Source organism: Vicugna pacos, chromosome 27 (genome assembly GCF_048564905.1).
Source record: "Vicugna pacos chromosome 27, VicPac4, whole genome shotgun sequence".
NCBI classification, from domain to species: domain Eukaryota; kingdom Metazoa; phylum Chordata; class Mammalia; order Artiodactyla; family Camelidae; genus Vicugna; species Vicugna pacos.
In genome coordinates this window covers 22,592,692-22,608,207 of record NC_133013.1, presented here as the reverse complement: position 1 = coordinate 22,608,207, position 15,516 = coordinate 22,592,692, and the positions used below count along the sequence as shown (strand labels likewise).

The window sequence follows — 15,516 nt, the reverse complement described above, 5'->3', positions numbered from 1 at the left end:
GCTAAAACGATGCTGTTCTTTTATTAACCCAGCCCAAGCCAGGGCTTCTTTTTTAGTTCATCCATTTCCATTGTCTCATGTTCAGCTAACTGTTGATTATCAGTCTCCACATGCTCTGGCTTGAGCTACTGCCCTGAGTGCATGCAGGTGTCTTCTTGGAACTAAATGCAGGGTTTAACATTTAACCTGGTGAAATCTCTGTTAGTCTTAGTTTAGTACTCCCGGTGATCAAGAGAATCTTGGTCTTACATTTGTCATTTGTTTCTCCACTTGGTGCACCTAGATTGGATGATTATTAGTTACATGTTTCCTACCAGTCACTAAAAATAATGTTCACCAGGGCAGAGCCATGAAAAGAGCTTCAAGGCACACTACATACCTTGCCATGTCTGGTACATTATGCGTGCACGGTATTTCACAGCCAACAGACTGCTTTCACATACATTAGCACCTTAATTCATGGTCAAATAGCCCAGTGACAGAACACGTCAGTCTCATCCACGTGGAGAACTAGACGGGCAGTAAAATTCTTTGCTGAAATCAAGATACATCTCATTTAATGATGTTTTGAAAAAATTCTTTACTGAGCAGCAAGACCACAATCAGTGATTTTTCCTTTGTCTTGCCTGATCATAGTGAATATAAAATCCTATAGTAATGATTGTACAAAGTATCTTCTTAGGTCAATGGTAACAGATTAAGACAGTAAATTAATTTACCTGCTTTCAATGCTTTTGAGAAGTCACGGGGAAAAAAATGATTGTTTTGTCCCAGAATAGTCTTCAACTAATCCTGACGACCAAAACATACCTGAAATTGCTGAGTGAGAGACCTGGATTCACCTCTTCCCGAAGCCTTGTGTGAGCACACTCTTTTCCCCAGAGGGGATGTAATTACGGGGTTTTACTTACTCTCATTCTCCCCCCCCCCCCGCCCCCCGCACACTTTTTCACCTTGGGAAGGGGATGGGAATGAAGAAAGGGGTGTTTACTGCGTCCCCAGGGTTTGCACATCTTTCTTCACGTGGCCCGCCTAACTACGGTGCACGGTAGGCGCGGGCACACTCATTTCCAGGCAAGGAGACGATTCCCCGGAGAACTGAGACAATTACAGAGCCAGTCAGAAGCGGAGCCTGTGCCTCGTAGAACCCCACGGGCTCCGTGTTGCTGCAGCCAGGGAGGGTGGGCTGGGTGGACCTAGGTCAGCCCTGCGGTTCCCGGAGGGAGCAGAAGAGCGTCAGCAGGGGATGTCCGCAGGGCGCGCCTCTCAGGGGGCGCGCGCCGGGCCGGGGGGGAGGGGGGTTGGCGGGGCGAGGGCGGGGCTCCGCTTCCCCTCCGCGGAGACACCCCTGCAGAACGGGGAGGGGCGGGCGAAGGGGCGGTCCCCTTCCCCAGGCCAGCCCAGCCAGCGCGCAGGCGCAGCGGCGGAAGGGGCGTGGGGAGGCCGCGGCGCTCCCGGGCCTCGCGCCCCGGCCCACCCGGGAGCGCACGGCTGCGCACTGAGCGGTCGGCTGTCCCGGAAGCGCCGCGCTCGCGCCACGTCTGCCTCTGCAAGTTCTCCCAGGTCTCGCTGCCACTGCGCCACCCGCGAGGGGCGCACGCCCGGGCCTCCGCCCGCGGGGCTGGATCGGGAGCATCATGGACAGCGCGACCCCGCGCTCCGCCTCCGCGCTGCTCCTGCTGCTGCTTCTCCTTCTCCGGGCTGAACGGTCGGGGGGCGCCGAGCTCACCTTCGAGCTGCCTGACAACGCCAAGCAGTGCTTCCACGAGGACGTGGAGCAGGGCGTGAAGTTTTCCCTGGATTACCAAGTAAGGCCTTGGCTCCCGGTGGCGCCTCCTCTCTCTCCCCCCTCCAGGTCTCGCCTGGGCACTGACGCGCCCCAGGTTGGAGTGGCTGGAGTTAGCCACAGAGGCTGCAGGGGCCGGGAATGACTGGGGACCAGTTGACTTCCCCGTGAGGAGGAACGTTTTGATCACTCAGAACCCACTCAAGACAGCCCCGACTAAGCAGGGGAGTAGCGCCGCAGGTGCGTGCCCAGGATGGGGATGCCCCGGGGGCGGGTCCTGCATCCTCTGGAGTTGGCCAGAGTAACTTCCTGCAGGCCCCTTGACTTTAAGGAATGAGATCTATGATTAGCTGGACCCAGGCTCTCTGTCCCAAGTTTCTTGGAGTGCTTTGTCCCCTCCTGTACTGAAAAAATGGTGGCAAGAGGAAAAGGGTTTGTGGTTTTATTTTTCCCTCCAGCGTTTGAAGTCATAGCTGGGGTGAGCGCGGAAGTGATGAAAATGGGTGCTTTGGAAAGGAGGTCTCAGCACAGCCTTAGAGCTCTGGCAGTGTTTACAAGGAGTGATGTGGCTGCAAGACTTGGCTGCTGCCATATGGCTCAGAACAGCTCCCAGCTCCAGCACTCCTGGCTCCTGTGAGAGATCTCATGGCTCACATTTCAGGGGAGCAGGTCTTGAGTAAGGAATCTGCCCTTCAGGTTTAGTGAGCAGATCTAGGTTTGGGGGGCTGAGTGGGGATTATACCCAGACAGGCTCTGCTGGTGGACACATACTGTCAAGCATTTACAGAGATGAGGAAGGACAGACGGCAGGAGTAAAGGCTGGCAGGCCATTTGATGGGCCCTTTCTGACCAAAGCGCCTAAAAGAGGCTTGTGCTTGGGGACAGCATCATGTATGATGGCCTCTGAGTCGTTCGTCTAGCCACTTTCAGATCTCTGTGGACAGTGTGCAAATTGCGGCTGGGTTAACAGGGGTAACCTAGGTATGGTCACCAAAAATTGATCATTATGAGGCTGGAGGGGGCCTGAGAGGTCATCTGGTCACTGCTGGGTCAGGAATCCCTGTTAAGGAGTATTCAGCCTGAGTTAAACACCTCCAACATTAGGAAGCTCACTAATCACAAAGCAACTTTTTCCATCTGGACAAAAGGAAATTTTAAAGTTTGGAAGCAAATGGAGGCTGTTGACTGTGTTCTCTGATGGTTGTTGGTTAGAAGCGATTGACTGCCTGTGTGATTTTGCCCTTTGGAGGTTTTTCCCCTTCCTATGTTTACAGAGAAAGTTTGAGCTAGTGATTCCTGGGAGCTCTCCCACCTCTGATAGTCACTGATTCTGTGAATGCTTCAGTCTGTATTTGCCTTCCCCTTGCATTCCATCAGCAATAATACGAATATTTAACAGACGCGTTCAACAATTTGCTTAACCTCGGACCCTCAGTTTCCTCTTCTGTGAAATGGGGAGGATTAGGCTCTTTGTACTCTTTCAAAGCAAAACCTTTGGAATCAGACAGGCATGAATTCAGGTCTGTCATTTTCAAGCTGTGTGATCATGGCCACTTTACCTCTCTCAGCCTCAGTTTCATCCTCTGTAAAATGGGGCATGTCATAGTACTTGCTTTAAAAGGTTGTGAAGATTAAATGAAAAAAATGTTTGTGATGTCTAATCAGTGTCTGGTTGGTGTTTGGTAAGTGGTGATTGCTCCTCTATTAACATTGGACTGTGGGTGTCTTTTGTGGTTGTCAGGTCATCACTGGAGGCCACTACGATGTTGACTGCTATGTGGAGGACCCCCTGGGGAACACCATCTACAGGGAAACCAAGAAGCAGTATGACAGCTTCACGCACCGGGCTGAGGTCAAGGGCGTTTATCAGTTTTGCTTCAGTAATGAGTTTTCCACCTTCTCTCACAAGACCGTCTACTTTGACTTTCAAGTGGGCGACGAGCCCCCCATTCTCCCAGACATGGGGAATAGGGTCACAGCTCTCACCCAGGTGAGTGGACATTTACAGCCATAGACTGAGCCCCGCAACCTGCTCCTCCTCTTCTGTCCCCCTCTTGGCTGATCAGCTCCCAGTCTGAAGTCTCAGTGTTGGCTCTGCCCCTCGCTTCACATCCAGTCCTAAGGACAGCATGTTCCCCTTCCCCCCTTCCTGTCTGTTCTTGAACTGGATCCCTGCAGTACTCTCCTCTGGTATTCCTGTGTTGCCATTCAGTCTTTGACAGCACTGCTTTCAAAGTACACATAGCATGTGCCTCTCTCTGCTCATATGACGTATCTACATCAGAAAGACCAAAGTCCTACTTTGTATGTATTAGTTAAGGGAACACAAGCTGCTATAACAAGCCCCAAATACCAATGGTTTAACACAGTGGAAGTTTTTTTTTTTTTTTCTTATTCAACTAATAATGTAGTGAGTCAGGGTAGGGGTGGAAGGCTTTCCTCAATGGAGTTACTCGGGAAGCCAGGCTCCTTTCTTGTCATCTTTCTGCTGTCCCTTAGGGCTTCAGAGTCCTCTGCCTCTAGCCACTAAAACAAGGAGGAAATGAAAAAGCCCCACCTGCGTCTTAAAAGCCAGAATTAACACCATCACTCCCACTCATATCTTATTGTTGAGAAAGACCCATGTGGACAGTCTGGATGAAAGGACGGCTAGCAGATACGGTCCTGTTGGGCAGTCGACTCTTTGCAACAACTCCACACTCTGGAAGAGAAACGGTGATATTTTGGGGGACAGATAGTCACCTCTGTCACCCATGGCTCTCATGCTTAACTATAATCCAGTCCTAGCCTCCTCCATCAGTCTTCCCTCCCTCCCACATGCAGGCTCTGAGGCTAGGGACTTTGTATTCCTTACCCCCGTGTCCCCAGCGCCCCAGTGCATGGGGTGTGGCACAGAATAGCAGCTCACCAAATATTTGTCAGATGACTGAGCGGCAGGGCCCAGGGACACCCGCAACACAGGGATGACCGTGTATGGTTGCACCTGTTCCAGGACCAAAGCCAGAGCATCTGAATCTCCAGAGAGGCCAGAGTACCTTCCAGGCTGCCCTCCGAGGTGACCAAATACCCCGTTCCCCTATGGCTTTGACCATGGGTTTGTTCCCTGGGCAGTTGGGGTTAGTGGCTCACTGCCCAGTGTATCACTCTCCGCACATGGCTATTTAAATTTAAATTACTTAAAATTAAGTTAAAAATTCACTTGCTCATTTGCTCTATGGCAACATTTCTAGTGCTCAGTAGTCACAAAAGTGGCTAGTGGCCATGCGTGGAGAGTTCCTTGGGACAGCACTGGGTTTGAACTTGGCAACGTGACTGCCGACAGAAGGTCCAGCCCAGGGTGTGTACTGTGTGTAAGATCTTTCACAACCTATCCTCTCGAGAGCTCTGTTGGTCATTGATGAAACAGCTTCCGCCTTGAAGATTGTGTAAGTCTCCAGAAGCTGAGCTGAAGGACTTCCGTCTCTTGCCAGTGGAAAAGGAGTTGGTAGAGAAGAGGCTTAATGGACTCATGCAAGAGAGACGTTCTTTCCTGGAGCCTTAGAATTAGAGTTTGGTTTTGTTGCAGGAAGAGGGGTTGCGCCTCCCTCTTCTTTGTCTGGGAGCCTCGTCCTTCCGCCCAGCCTCAGCAGAGCTCTTCCCTTCAACCGCTGTCCCTCTGGCCCCTCTGCCCGAACGGGCCGGGTTGTGTCTGCGTCTGCCTCCGGGAGCGCTGGCTCGCCTGTAGGGGGCGCTCAGTCTGCGCGCCGTGCCGGGGTGGTGCGGCTTCAGGGAAGTTGGACGGCGCCGTCCCAGCCGCCAGGAGCCCTGCGTGGAGGGTGGCCCTGTAACCCACGTAGCCACGGGACGTGTGATCAGGGCAGTGATTTAAGGGCGAGGGCTCTCCAGGGAGGGACCCGCTGACTCTTCCAGGAGGCTCAGGGAAGTCTTCACAGGGAGAGTTCTAGCTGAAAAGCGACAGTGTGGGCGGTCACCCAGGAGTGTGTCCGGCGCTGAGGAGGGAGGGCCGCCCAGGCGGAGAACAGCAGGTGCAGGTGTTCATGGTATAGCTTCCACTTTCCTCGCCGGCCCTTGTCTTGTTTCCCTCAGCTCGATCCTTGCTGCCTCAGCTGTCATCTCTCTTCCCCTGAGACTTGGTCCAGCCCCGTGCTGGGCCAGAGACCGTGTTTTCTGGTACCAGTATCAGTACTAGGGTTGAAGGAACAGGACAGAGTGGCCAAGGCCCAGGCCAGGGCTTCAGGCCAGAGGGACTTGTCTTTGGCCTGAGTTCCAGCGTGACCAGGCTCCTACCAGAGGATGTGGGCTGAGCCTGCTACTCAGGGAGCCCAGACTGAGGGCTTCCTGAGAATCTAGGCAGGTCACAGCCTAGGCTGAAGGTTCCTGACAGAGGTCAAAGGCCCGGGGCTGCCTCGGTAGTGGTTGAGGGAAGATTAAGGGTCATCTCATGCATCCCTGCCTTTGAGTTCCTGAAGAATGTAAACAACCAAGAACTCCTATCAGTGAAGGCCCTGATGACGTGAGGCTAAAGGAGTTTGCTGGTGGTCACACAATGAAGACCTGGGCATCAGCAGGTGTAGAGGCAGGATGGGATGTTGGTGTGGGATAGAGGAAAGGGATGGTCCTGGGAGGCGGACTGGTCAGGGTGTCTCCAGAGACCAACTGTCATGATGGAGCAGTGCCCAGAATCCCTGTGAGGTTCCAGGACGCCAGAAGCCAGCCAGGGCTGGAGGTTTTGGCAAGGCTGAAGGTTGCACTCTGGGGAGGTGGGGACCTGGGCAAACAGGGCTTTTAGGAGCAGCAGGGATTCTGCTGGCTTCCCTCAAGGCAGGAAGCAGGCTGGCCGGGTTACCTGACATTTTGTGATAACAAGCTGAAGAGGTGCCTTAGCCTGATGCCAATGGCAGATCCCAGTGGCTGGGGAATTAGCATGTTTTTGTGCTAGGGGATGCTTCCAGGTGTCTGTGGATCTGGGGATGTGTTGTGCTGGCGTCTCCGGTGGGGTCTATGCCAGGCTCTAAAGGTGTCTGCTGGCTTTAGATGCTAGGAAAGCTGCAGAGTCCCAGCTGTTGCTCTGTTACCCTCTGGGAACCGGCCTCCTTCCCTGCCGCTGATCTGATCCGAAGCTGTTCCTTTAAAGGCCTCAGGCCCTCTTCATAGAATCACAGTGCTGGTCTCTGGCCGGTGACATCGGATCTAAGCCTTTAAAGTGATGCCTTACGTAGCCTATCTGATCTATTCTCTGCCTGGGGCACCTGCACGTGTGATATCTGTGCCCTCCTTCGTTTCTCTTCCTCTCCCCTCCTCCTCCTCTAGTGATTCTGGACCCTGGGAGAAGGCTGGAGGTATCAGCCTATACTGCTGAATGCCCAGTCTCGGGCCCAGGGGTCCAAGGAGCTTCCAATTCAAGTGAATATAATTAAGTTTCTGAATGCTCTTGTGATGGAAATAAACACGGAAAATGGAATTCTAGCCTGGAAAACCAGTGAGCCCTTCCCTAGTGTTTAAAAACAAAGCCTCTGTGTATTATACATACTAACCGTGTGTATACATGCATATGTGCACATGTGCGTATGTGTGCGTACACACAGGCATGCGTGTGTGTGTCTACACATACATATGTGCATCTCCGTTCATCCCATTAATTTCAGGAACAATATGCGTGTTACCAAGTCCTCTAGGTGTCTCACGGCTCAACCCTTCTCCCCCTACTTGGCGACCTCCTCAGTTGAGGCCCTCGTCTTTTCCTTGCCCGCAGATTGCAGCAGCCGAAGTGGTTTCCCTGCCTCCCATCTCCCCCTGCATCGTGGCTTCTCTTCAAGTGGGATCCTGGTCTTGCCATTCTTTTGCTCACAGAGCTGATTGTTAAAGTCTTGACTCTCAAGGCCTTTGCTGTGAGCCTCCACCTACCCACGACTTCCTCCCCACACAGCCCCTGCCCTGGGCAGGGCCCTGCAGGTGCTCCTTACCGGGCTTTTCTTACCTGCCTGCCCCTCATCCTCTGCCAGGTGACGTGCTGTCCATCTGTCAGGGTTCAGTTTTCCACTTCCTGTGTCAGGTAGCCCTCTACCTCCCCTGACAGGATTAGCAGCTTTCTCCTCCCAGCTTCCCCATAACTCTGCTCTCCCCTCTCTTGCTGGCTCTTGTCACAATCTCATCACATGGATCCCTTTCTATAAATTGTGACCTTTTTGAGACCCAGGACTGTGCCTAACTCTGATTGATCTCTCAGTTTCCTGGGCCCAGCATCATGTCTGGAAGATAAATAGGCATTTAATAAATAGACATTTGAAAGAATGAATCAGTGGGAGTTTGGGCTATAGAAGAGAGCCCTGCATGATTTGGAATCCCTGTATTCTCATTTTCACGGGTATCTCTTTTGAGTTCCCCAGCCCTACCTTCAGTAACTGTGGTCTTGCAGGAACCACCAGGGTGATCTAGAGAACTAGTTTGACTTACCAAGTCCTCCTGTGTCGTGGTCATAGGTAGTGACTGGAAGGGGGCTCTAGGGAAGCTTCTAGAAATGTCATACCTTGATTCAACTTCGGTACAAGTTGGCACTTAAAAGTCCCTTTGGAATCAACTTCTTGATGTCAGGAGCCCTTCTCAGGATCATTTGTCCTTTTCTCAACAGCAGACGTTTATAGGTACAGGCATTCCTTGTTTTCCTGTGCTTCACAGGTGCTGCCTTTTTTTTTTTAACAAATGGAAGGTTTGTGGCTGTGATGATGGTTAGCATTTTTTAGCAATAAAGTGTTTTTTAATTAAGATATGTACATTTTTTTTTAGACACAATGCTGTTGCACACTTAACACGCTACAGAATCGTGTAAACGTAACTTTGATACGCACTGGGAAACCAGAAAATTCGTGTGACTCGCTTCATTGTTGTATCTGTTTTACTGCGGTGGTGTGGAACAGCATTGGCAGTATCTCCGAGGTATGCCTGTGCAACCTACCCACCAAACGTGGGGAGCGTGAAGACCCCGGGCTGGCTAACCCCACTTGCAAGAGGAGACTGCAATCTAATGGCCCAAACAGTGGGTGTGCAGGGCGCCACTGAGGAAGCAGGTTCAAAGTTCCCCTTGGGGGGTAACTGAAACACAGACAGGCTTGTTCCTTACTGTGGATTCTGCCCCTTGAACTGGTGCCCAGTCGAGCTCCACTAACTCCACCTGATACACAGTAACCGTGTCAGTTTTCCCTCCATGTGACATTTCGCCACCTCTTACCCGCAGATCAGAATGAGGAGTCAGCCAGTATGTGCAGAGGAAGCCCACGCCCCTGGAGGTAGACCAGTGGTCAGACAGAAGACGCTGCCTTGTCAACAGAAATGCTGAAGGGCAGCTTGTCTGTCCTCCTGTAGTCTAGCTTAGTGCCTAGAATAGCCTGGAATAAAGACTATCTAATGGGACAGGTAAGGACAACACACTTTCTCGGTCAGAGTCCCCCATTTGCCTTCAGTCTGTGAGAGAACTGAGGGGTGTCGGGGGCAGTCATGGCGGTTACACTGGTTCAGTCCTTTCTGGCGACTTGCGCCGCGCTTTGTCGACGGCCCACCTTTGGAGTTCGGGGGCTGAAGCAGATGTCTGCTGGATGCTGTATGAACTTCTCTAGCCCGAGAACTCACTGTTGGGTTAGAATTTTCTAGGTTTTGGATAAAATGATGTTTTAGAGATGGCCTGTGAGTAAGAGCTCATGTTCCTTCACAGACATGATGTATCTGTTTTCTGTTGCTGAGTCAGCAATGACTATGAACCTGATGGCTGCAAACGACACCCACCTATCATCTCCCAGTCCTGTGGGCTCTGAGCCTGGGCAGGCTCAGCTGGGTCCCCTGCTCAGGGTCTCAAGGCTGAAATCAAGGTGCCGGTGGGCGGGCTTCTCATCTGGAGGCTCCAGGGAGGAACATGAGTGCTTTGACGCTCATTCAGGTGGTTGGTGGAATTTAGTTCCTTGTGGCTGTAGGACTGAGTTCCCTATTTCCTCGTTGGCTGTTGAGCTCTCAGGTCCTGGAGGCCTTTCTGTGGTCCTTGCACGTGCCCTTCTGTATCTTCAGAGCCAGCAGTGGTGCACCGAATTCTTCTCGGGCATCCCGCCTCTCTGACCTTTCCTTCAGCTGACCAGCTGGGGAAAGCTCTCTGCTCTGAAGGGCTCCTGTGATTTGGTCAGGCCCACCGGACAGTCTCCCTGTCTTAAGGTCGACTGTGCCATAGAACAGTCCCGGAAGTGACAGCTCATCATATTTGCAGGTTCCTGGGATTAGGGCAGGGAATCTGGGGGTCATGATCCCGGCCTCTCAGAGATGTGGTATTAAGTAAGAGAACACAGGGCAGTGGTGGGAAGCATAGGCTCGGGACTTAGATAGTTGAGTTTAAATCCTGACTCTGCTGTCTCCTGTGTGGCTCTGAGCAAGTTACTTAACCTCTCTGAGCCTCAATTAGGCTTGTTCGGAAGGTTCAGTAAAACCACGTCAAACCCTTAGTGCAGACACGGCCAGCATTCAGTAGAACTACCGAGGATGTTGACGACAACGCGTGCGGTGTGCCGGGCTCCGTTCTTCTTTTCTGGGGGTTCGCGGTGACTGCTTTTCTCTCCCTGTGCAGATGGAATCTGCCTGTGTGACCATCCATGAGGCTCTGAAGACGGTGATTGACTCCCAGACGCATTACCGGCTCCGGGAGGCCCAGGACCGGGCCCGGGCCGAAGACCTGAATAGCCGAGTCTCTTACTGGTCTGTCGGTGAGACGATCGCCCTGTTCGTGGTCAGCGTCAGCCAGGTGCTGCTGCTGAAAAGCTTCTTCACAGAGAAACGGCCCGTCAGCAGGGCGGTCCACTCCTAGTGGGGCGCTCTGCTCCCGGCCCCGCGCTCCCCAGGATGGAGCAGCTCCTCGAGGTCACAGGCTCCTGGGGGCTGGTGGGCACAGCCCAGGGTGTGGGGGCAGAGCTGCCTGGAGGAGCGCAGGGTGATGTGCCCTCACCTGCTCTCTATTCAGATGCCTGGTCCTCGTCCGGCAGCCTCAGCTCCTAGAACCCCGTACTTGGAGGGCATCTGGCTGCCTTATGTGTGTGACGCTGGGCAAAGAAGGGACCCCCAGGCTGGGGACTGGCCACCGTGGGAGGCAGGCAGGCGGCCATCCAGTGGCCTGGCTGGTAGGAGGAGCCCCACGTGCCCAGGCCTCCAGGCGGCAGCTCAGGGCTTTGTCTCTGCTCCGTGACACACGGCCCGCTTGGCTTGTGTGTGTCCTAACCCGGGCAGGGAAGACGGGGCCCTCTGTCTGGCCTGTTCTCCCGCGGAGCTCTGTACCTGTGGAAACGAGGCCCTGAAGCGGCTTTGCAGGGGTCCCCACCCCAGGCGGGCCATGGCATCAGCCCTGCAGGCAGGAACAACATGGTGGCTGGGTGCCTTGGTTGGCTGCGTATCTCCTGGGAGGCAGGACTCTGGCTAATAAAAACCACGTGTGAGCACCACGGAGACTCGCGCCTTTCTTTTCTTTGCCCTAAAGGAGCTCGCAGCTTAATGGGGGGTGTTGGTACGCATATAAAAAATTACAGTGCAGTAGAGCAAGTGATATCCCAGAGATGTGTACGTGGAGACATTTGCGGAAGGGGGAGTAAATTACTGTCCTCTCAGTTGAATGAAAACAGTGAAAAAGGGAGTTGGTTATTTTGTGGTCTCAGGCTCCAGAGATTACTGTCAACAACTGAGTCATTTAATCCAAACATAGTCACTAAGACCAGAAAAAGAAAAGACTGAGCAATGATGAGTGGCTGCCCCAAGTGCCATTTCCACAGCAGCCACAGTAGTCTCTTTGAAACTTAAGTGAGACCCTGTCACTCCTGGTCAAAACCTTCCCGAGGCTCCGCACAGCGTTCACGGTTCAGGATGAAGTTCTCACCATGGACCACAAAGTCCTGCACCATCTGGTGCCCCAGTCTCTGGCCCTGTGAGTCCTACCACCCCCCGCCTTCTCCCTTGACTCACTCCACCCATGCCCTCCTGGTCTTGCTGTTCCTAATCACACCAGGCCATGCTTATGCCTCAGGGCCTTTGCACAGGTTGTTCCCTCTGTTAGAACACTCTCGCCCTGAGACCTGCGTGACCTGCTCCATCATTTCCTCTTGACCAGTGTCACATTATCAGTGAGATAACCACTATTCTCATCTGCCCTGGCCCTCCATGTCTCTGTCTCAGCTTTACTTCTGTGTCATTTATCATCATTGACAGATTGTGTTGCTTGTCTGTTTATTGTCTTGCTCATCTCATTCAGGTGTAAACTCCAGGAAGGCAAGGACTTTGTTTACTGCTGTATCCTTAATGTAGAGAATAATGCCTGATACATACTAAGGTCTAAATATATATTAGTTACTAGGCGAACAGCCTTGCCCATCAGTAAGAAATTAATGCCTTTGGATCTCGTGTCTGTATAGTAGGTGTTGAGGGAAGATATGATGCCTACCCTGAAAAAATCTATCAAGAAATCTGAAATCCTGAGCTATCTGGCAAGTGTTAATAAAGCATTGTAGGACACAAAATAATCCGACTAGAAAGGAACTCCATAAGCCTTACTTCGCTTGTTTGAAAGATAAACCCTGCTTACCTGTTCATATGGTATTTTTTCTCTCTGAAAATTAAGTACCAAGTGTCTACAAAAGATGATTTAGGAAATATGTGTGGAGGATGGTTAAAAACAACACAGCACATCCTTAGGTACCGCTCTCTGGGTTAAGCAACAGAGCGTGACTGTTGCCTCGTTGAAGCCCCCTGTCTGCTCTTCACAAACATCTTCTCCTCCCCTGACCCCCCTCCCCCCCGAGAGAACCACCAACCTGGACTGAGAGTTTAGCAAGTGCTGAGAAGTTGTTCAGAGAACTGAGGGATGTTGCTCTGCTGAAGCTCCTCCCGTCATCTGCTTTCTTACGGGAATGATGTTCTGGGCTTACAGCCTTGAAAAAACAACAATAAAAGAATTGCTGGTGACTCCTGTAATCATTCATCCATAAATGTGTGATCTGATTGGGGAGGAGGTAAAGCCCTGCCTCATTCATTGAATTAGGAGATAATGTTCACAGTGAAGTTTATTTTTCATGTTTACTATTTATCAAATGTTTATATTTATGATCAGTTATATGCTAATAACAATTGTAATAACTCCCCAGTCCAGGAGAAACGCTTCTTAACACTTAGAGCTTTTACACTTACAGGACATGAAACAAGTTTTAAAATTCTGATGTATAATCACTTTTTTTTTATAAAGAAATACAATAGAATACTCAGTGTAAGAATTTCAAGCATAAAAGGATATAATTCCATTCGGGAGGGGAAACGGAAGTCTGAAGGAGAGGGAAGGATGGAAAATTTCAGGTCGTGTATTTAGGGGTGATATGCCAGAAAATGTCTGTTGTAACTATTTTAATTTTATAATGAAAAATTCTAGCTCTCAGCTGAAAAGGCTTGACGAGGCTCTCATAGCTTCTTAAGTCCTCTTAAAGGGTGTTCAAGAAAGAGAGATGGGAGGCACTGCTTCACTTTGCATGCAGATTCCCTAGGGAGACTTTGTCCTTCGCACCGTGGCTTGGCACTTGAGAAAGAGAACTGGGCTGGGACTGATTCTTCTGGATTTGAATCCGAGTCTACCACGTACTAGTTATGTCCTCCTGGGCAAAGCACTGAAGTTCCCTGAGCCTTAGTTTCCTCATCCGTAAAATGGACATAAGGGGTATTTTGCCTGGGCAAGGCTGTGGGGCTTGTGTGTCATTGGTGAGCAGCACTGGGATTCACCCCATCCCCAGAAGACTTGATTCGAATTTGAGGTCTTGATGCTACTGAACGGACATGTTTATGCAGGGTTGCAATGTAGCTCAAGGAGAATGGAAGCCTAGAGACCTGGAGGGCTGTCCAGAGATGCAGAACTGTTTTTCTGCAGCTTCAAAAGGGGCTGCTGAAGGGTCACACCGCCTGGGGTGTGGCAGTGACTTCCAGTTTAATTAACAAGACCAGCTGCGCCATCTCCTGACGCCATAAAGGCTCTTCCCTCAGCCTCTGTCTTGCTGGTCTTGGGGCATCACCTTGAGCCTTCACTTGCCCTTAACCCTGCCCAGCCTTTGCCAACAGCCCCTCCATTACACTCTCCTCAACTTGAAGTAGAAAAGAAGGAGGGAAAGAAGTCAGTTGTTGCAGATTCTAGAAAGCGAGGAGGATTAGAACAAAGCTGTGAATACGTGTGACCACCCCTGGGGAGGTGGCTCTGGGAGAAGGCTGGGCGTTCTCCCAGTTTAAAGGTGGGTCCTTGAGGCTGGAGATGTGTGCACTCAGGGTATTTCTTCGAGCCCTGCTGTTTGATCATATACATGAAGGTCCCCAGCGCAACACTGGTCTAAAACATGCCAATTTCCTGCTCTTTGTACTCACACGCACCAACCAGACGCTAGTGAATAGACCAGATGCAGTGGCACCTGAGGGGTCTGAACACTCACACCTTGAGAACTTACGGTCAGGCCTTCCTGCTGTTCCCTGTTGGGACTGACAGTTTGACGGCTTTTATTTGCTTCTCGTGGAGTTTGTGCTCATGGGAGGGATGGCCCGTTTCGCTTATCCTAAATAAGCCTTTCAAAATAGAGGACGGTTGCTTCCTTGGGGTTAGTTAGGATGGCAGTACCCAGCCAGCATGCGCATCTTTTTCCAAGAAGATTCTATGTGTTGGGGGGCAGTGGGGTTCTGTAAGAAACCTCAGCTGTAGGAACAAATAGGCGTGAATCCCAGGCGATAACACAAAGTGTCGGAGACTGTCCTGTTCACAGCAGGTGACGCCGACGTGGCTCCAGCTCTCCCGTGAACGCCAGTCAAAATGTGTTACTTCCCTGAATGGGACTCAGCAGCGGTGGTAACAAGTCACCCTTCCTGCCGACAGAGTCCACGGCAAAAAGAAAGGCGCACGTGGGCCGGGTGGCTTGTGTGATACACGAAGAAAGAGCCGTGGTTTCGCCTCTCGGATCACCAGGCAGCCTTCTGACTGTGAGCTGGCTGGCTTCTTACACACTTTGCTTTCAAGAAGACAATATATTTGTGCTGAGCTTTTAAATTGTGAAACTATTAAAAGCCACAGTCTCATTTTCATTTATGGTGTCATATATACAGGCAATTAAAATATCACCTAGAATTTATCTAGTCCCCGTTCCTCATGCAAGGCAACTCATCTTAATAAGACTGGTCCTCAGGCAGGTCCGAAGCCTGGGGTAGCTCCTGGGACATGGCCTTTGGTTTATCTGCTCTTTTGAGCCAACGATCTCAAGAATGTGTCGGGTTTGTACTGCACTTGGTGGACAGACAAGCAGCTAGAGGCTGCACAACAGTGGAGTGTGTGTGTGTGTGTGTGTGTGTGTGTGTCTGCTGGGAGGAAAGGGTAAGTATACAAATATCCCATGTCACCTTCAGGGAGGTGGCCTGGCAAGGTGGCCACCCAACAAATCCAACCTAAAGAAGCTCCAGAAGCAAGGGGGACGCCTGCATCTGAGGACCTCACACACGCACACCACTGGCACAGCGTGCATGGAGAGGGGTGGGAGGGGGCGGTGGCGCCCAGCCAGCACCCAGAAGTGAAGTTAGAGGAAAAACTTTTACGTTCTGTGCGGGCTTCTCCTGTGTATTGGCCTTGAGGCTACCACGGCCACCCCCTCTGCCACGGTTCCAGTGGCAGCAGCCCAGGCTGCAGGCGGCTGTGCAGGGCAGGCCCTGCG

The 15,516-nt window shown here is 51.7% G+C and overlaps 1 protein-coding gene and 1 long non-coding RNA gene across 2 annotated transcripts; one reads left to right on the top strand and one right to left on the bottom strand.

Annotated features, from left to right (window-relative positions):
- Positions 1-1,426: 1,426 nt before the first annotated feature.
- Positions 1,427-11,250, top strand: TMED3 (transmembrane p24 trafficking protein 3). Its single transcript, XM_006208841.4, has 3 exons — positions 1,427-1,808; positions 3,528-3,776; positions 10,386-11,250. Exons 1-3 carry the CDS (start codon positions 1,638-1,640, stop codon positions 10,620-10,622), a joined length of 657 nt encoding a protein of 218 aa, XP_006208903.3. The 5' UTR covers positions 1,427-1,637; the 3' UTR covers positions 10,623-11,250.
- Positions 4,377-8,668, bottom strand: LOC140689743 (uncharacterized). Its single transcript, XR_012064823.1, has 2 exons — positions 4,695-8,668; positions 4,377-4,487 (listed from the first exon to the last, which is right to left on the bottom strand). It is a non-coding gene; the product is annotated as an uncharacterized lncRNA (long non-coding RNA).
- Positions 11,251-15,516: the final 4,266 nt, after the last annotated feature.

Bases quoted from the DNA above. Each gene is read 5' to 3' on its own strand.
- TMED3 (XM_006208841.4), top strand. From the start codon at position 1,638: ATGGACAGCGCGACCCCGCGCTCCGCCTCCGCGCTGCTCCTGCTGCTG. The intron at 1,809-3,527 runs GTAAGGCCTTGG...TGTGGTTGTCAG, and splicing joins AGTTTTCCCTGGATTACCAA to GTCATCACTGGAGGCCACTA. The intron at 3,777-10,385 runs GTGAGTGGACAT...CTCCCTGTGCAG, and splicing joins GGGTCACAGCTCTCACCCAG to ATGGAATCTGCCTGTGTGAC.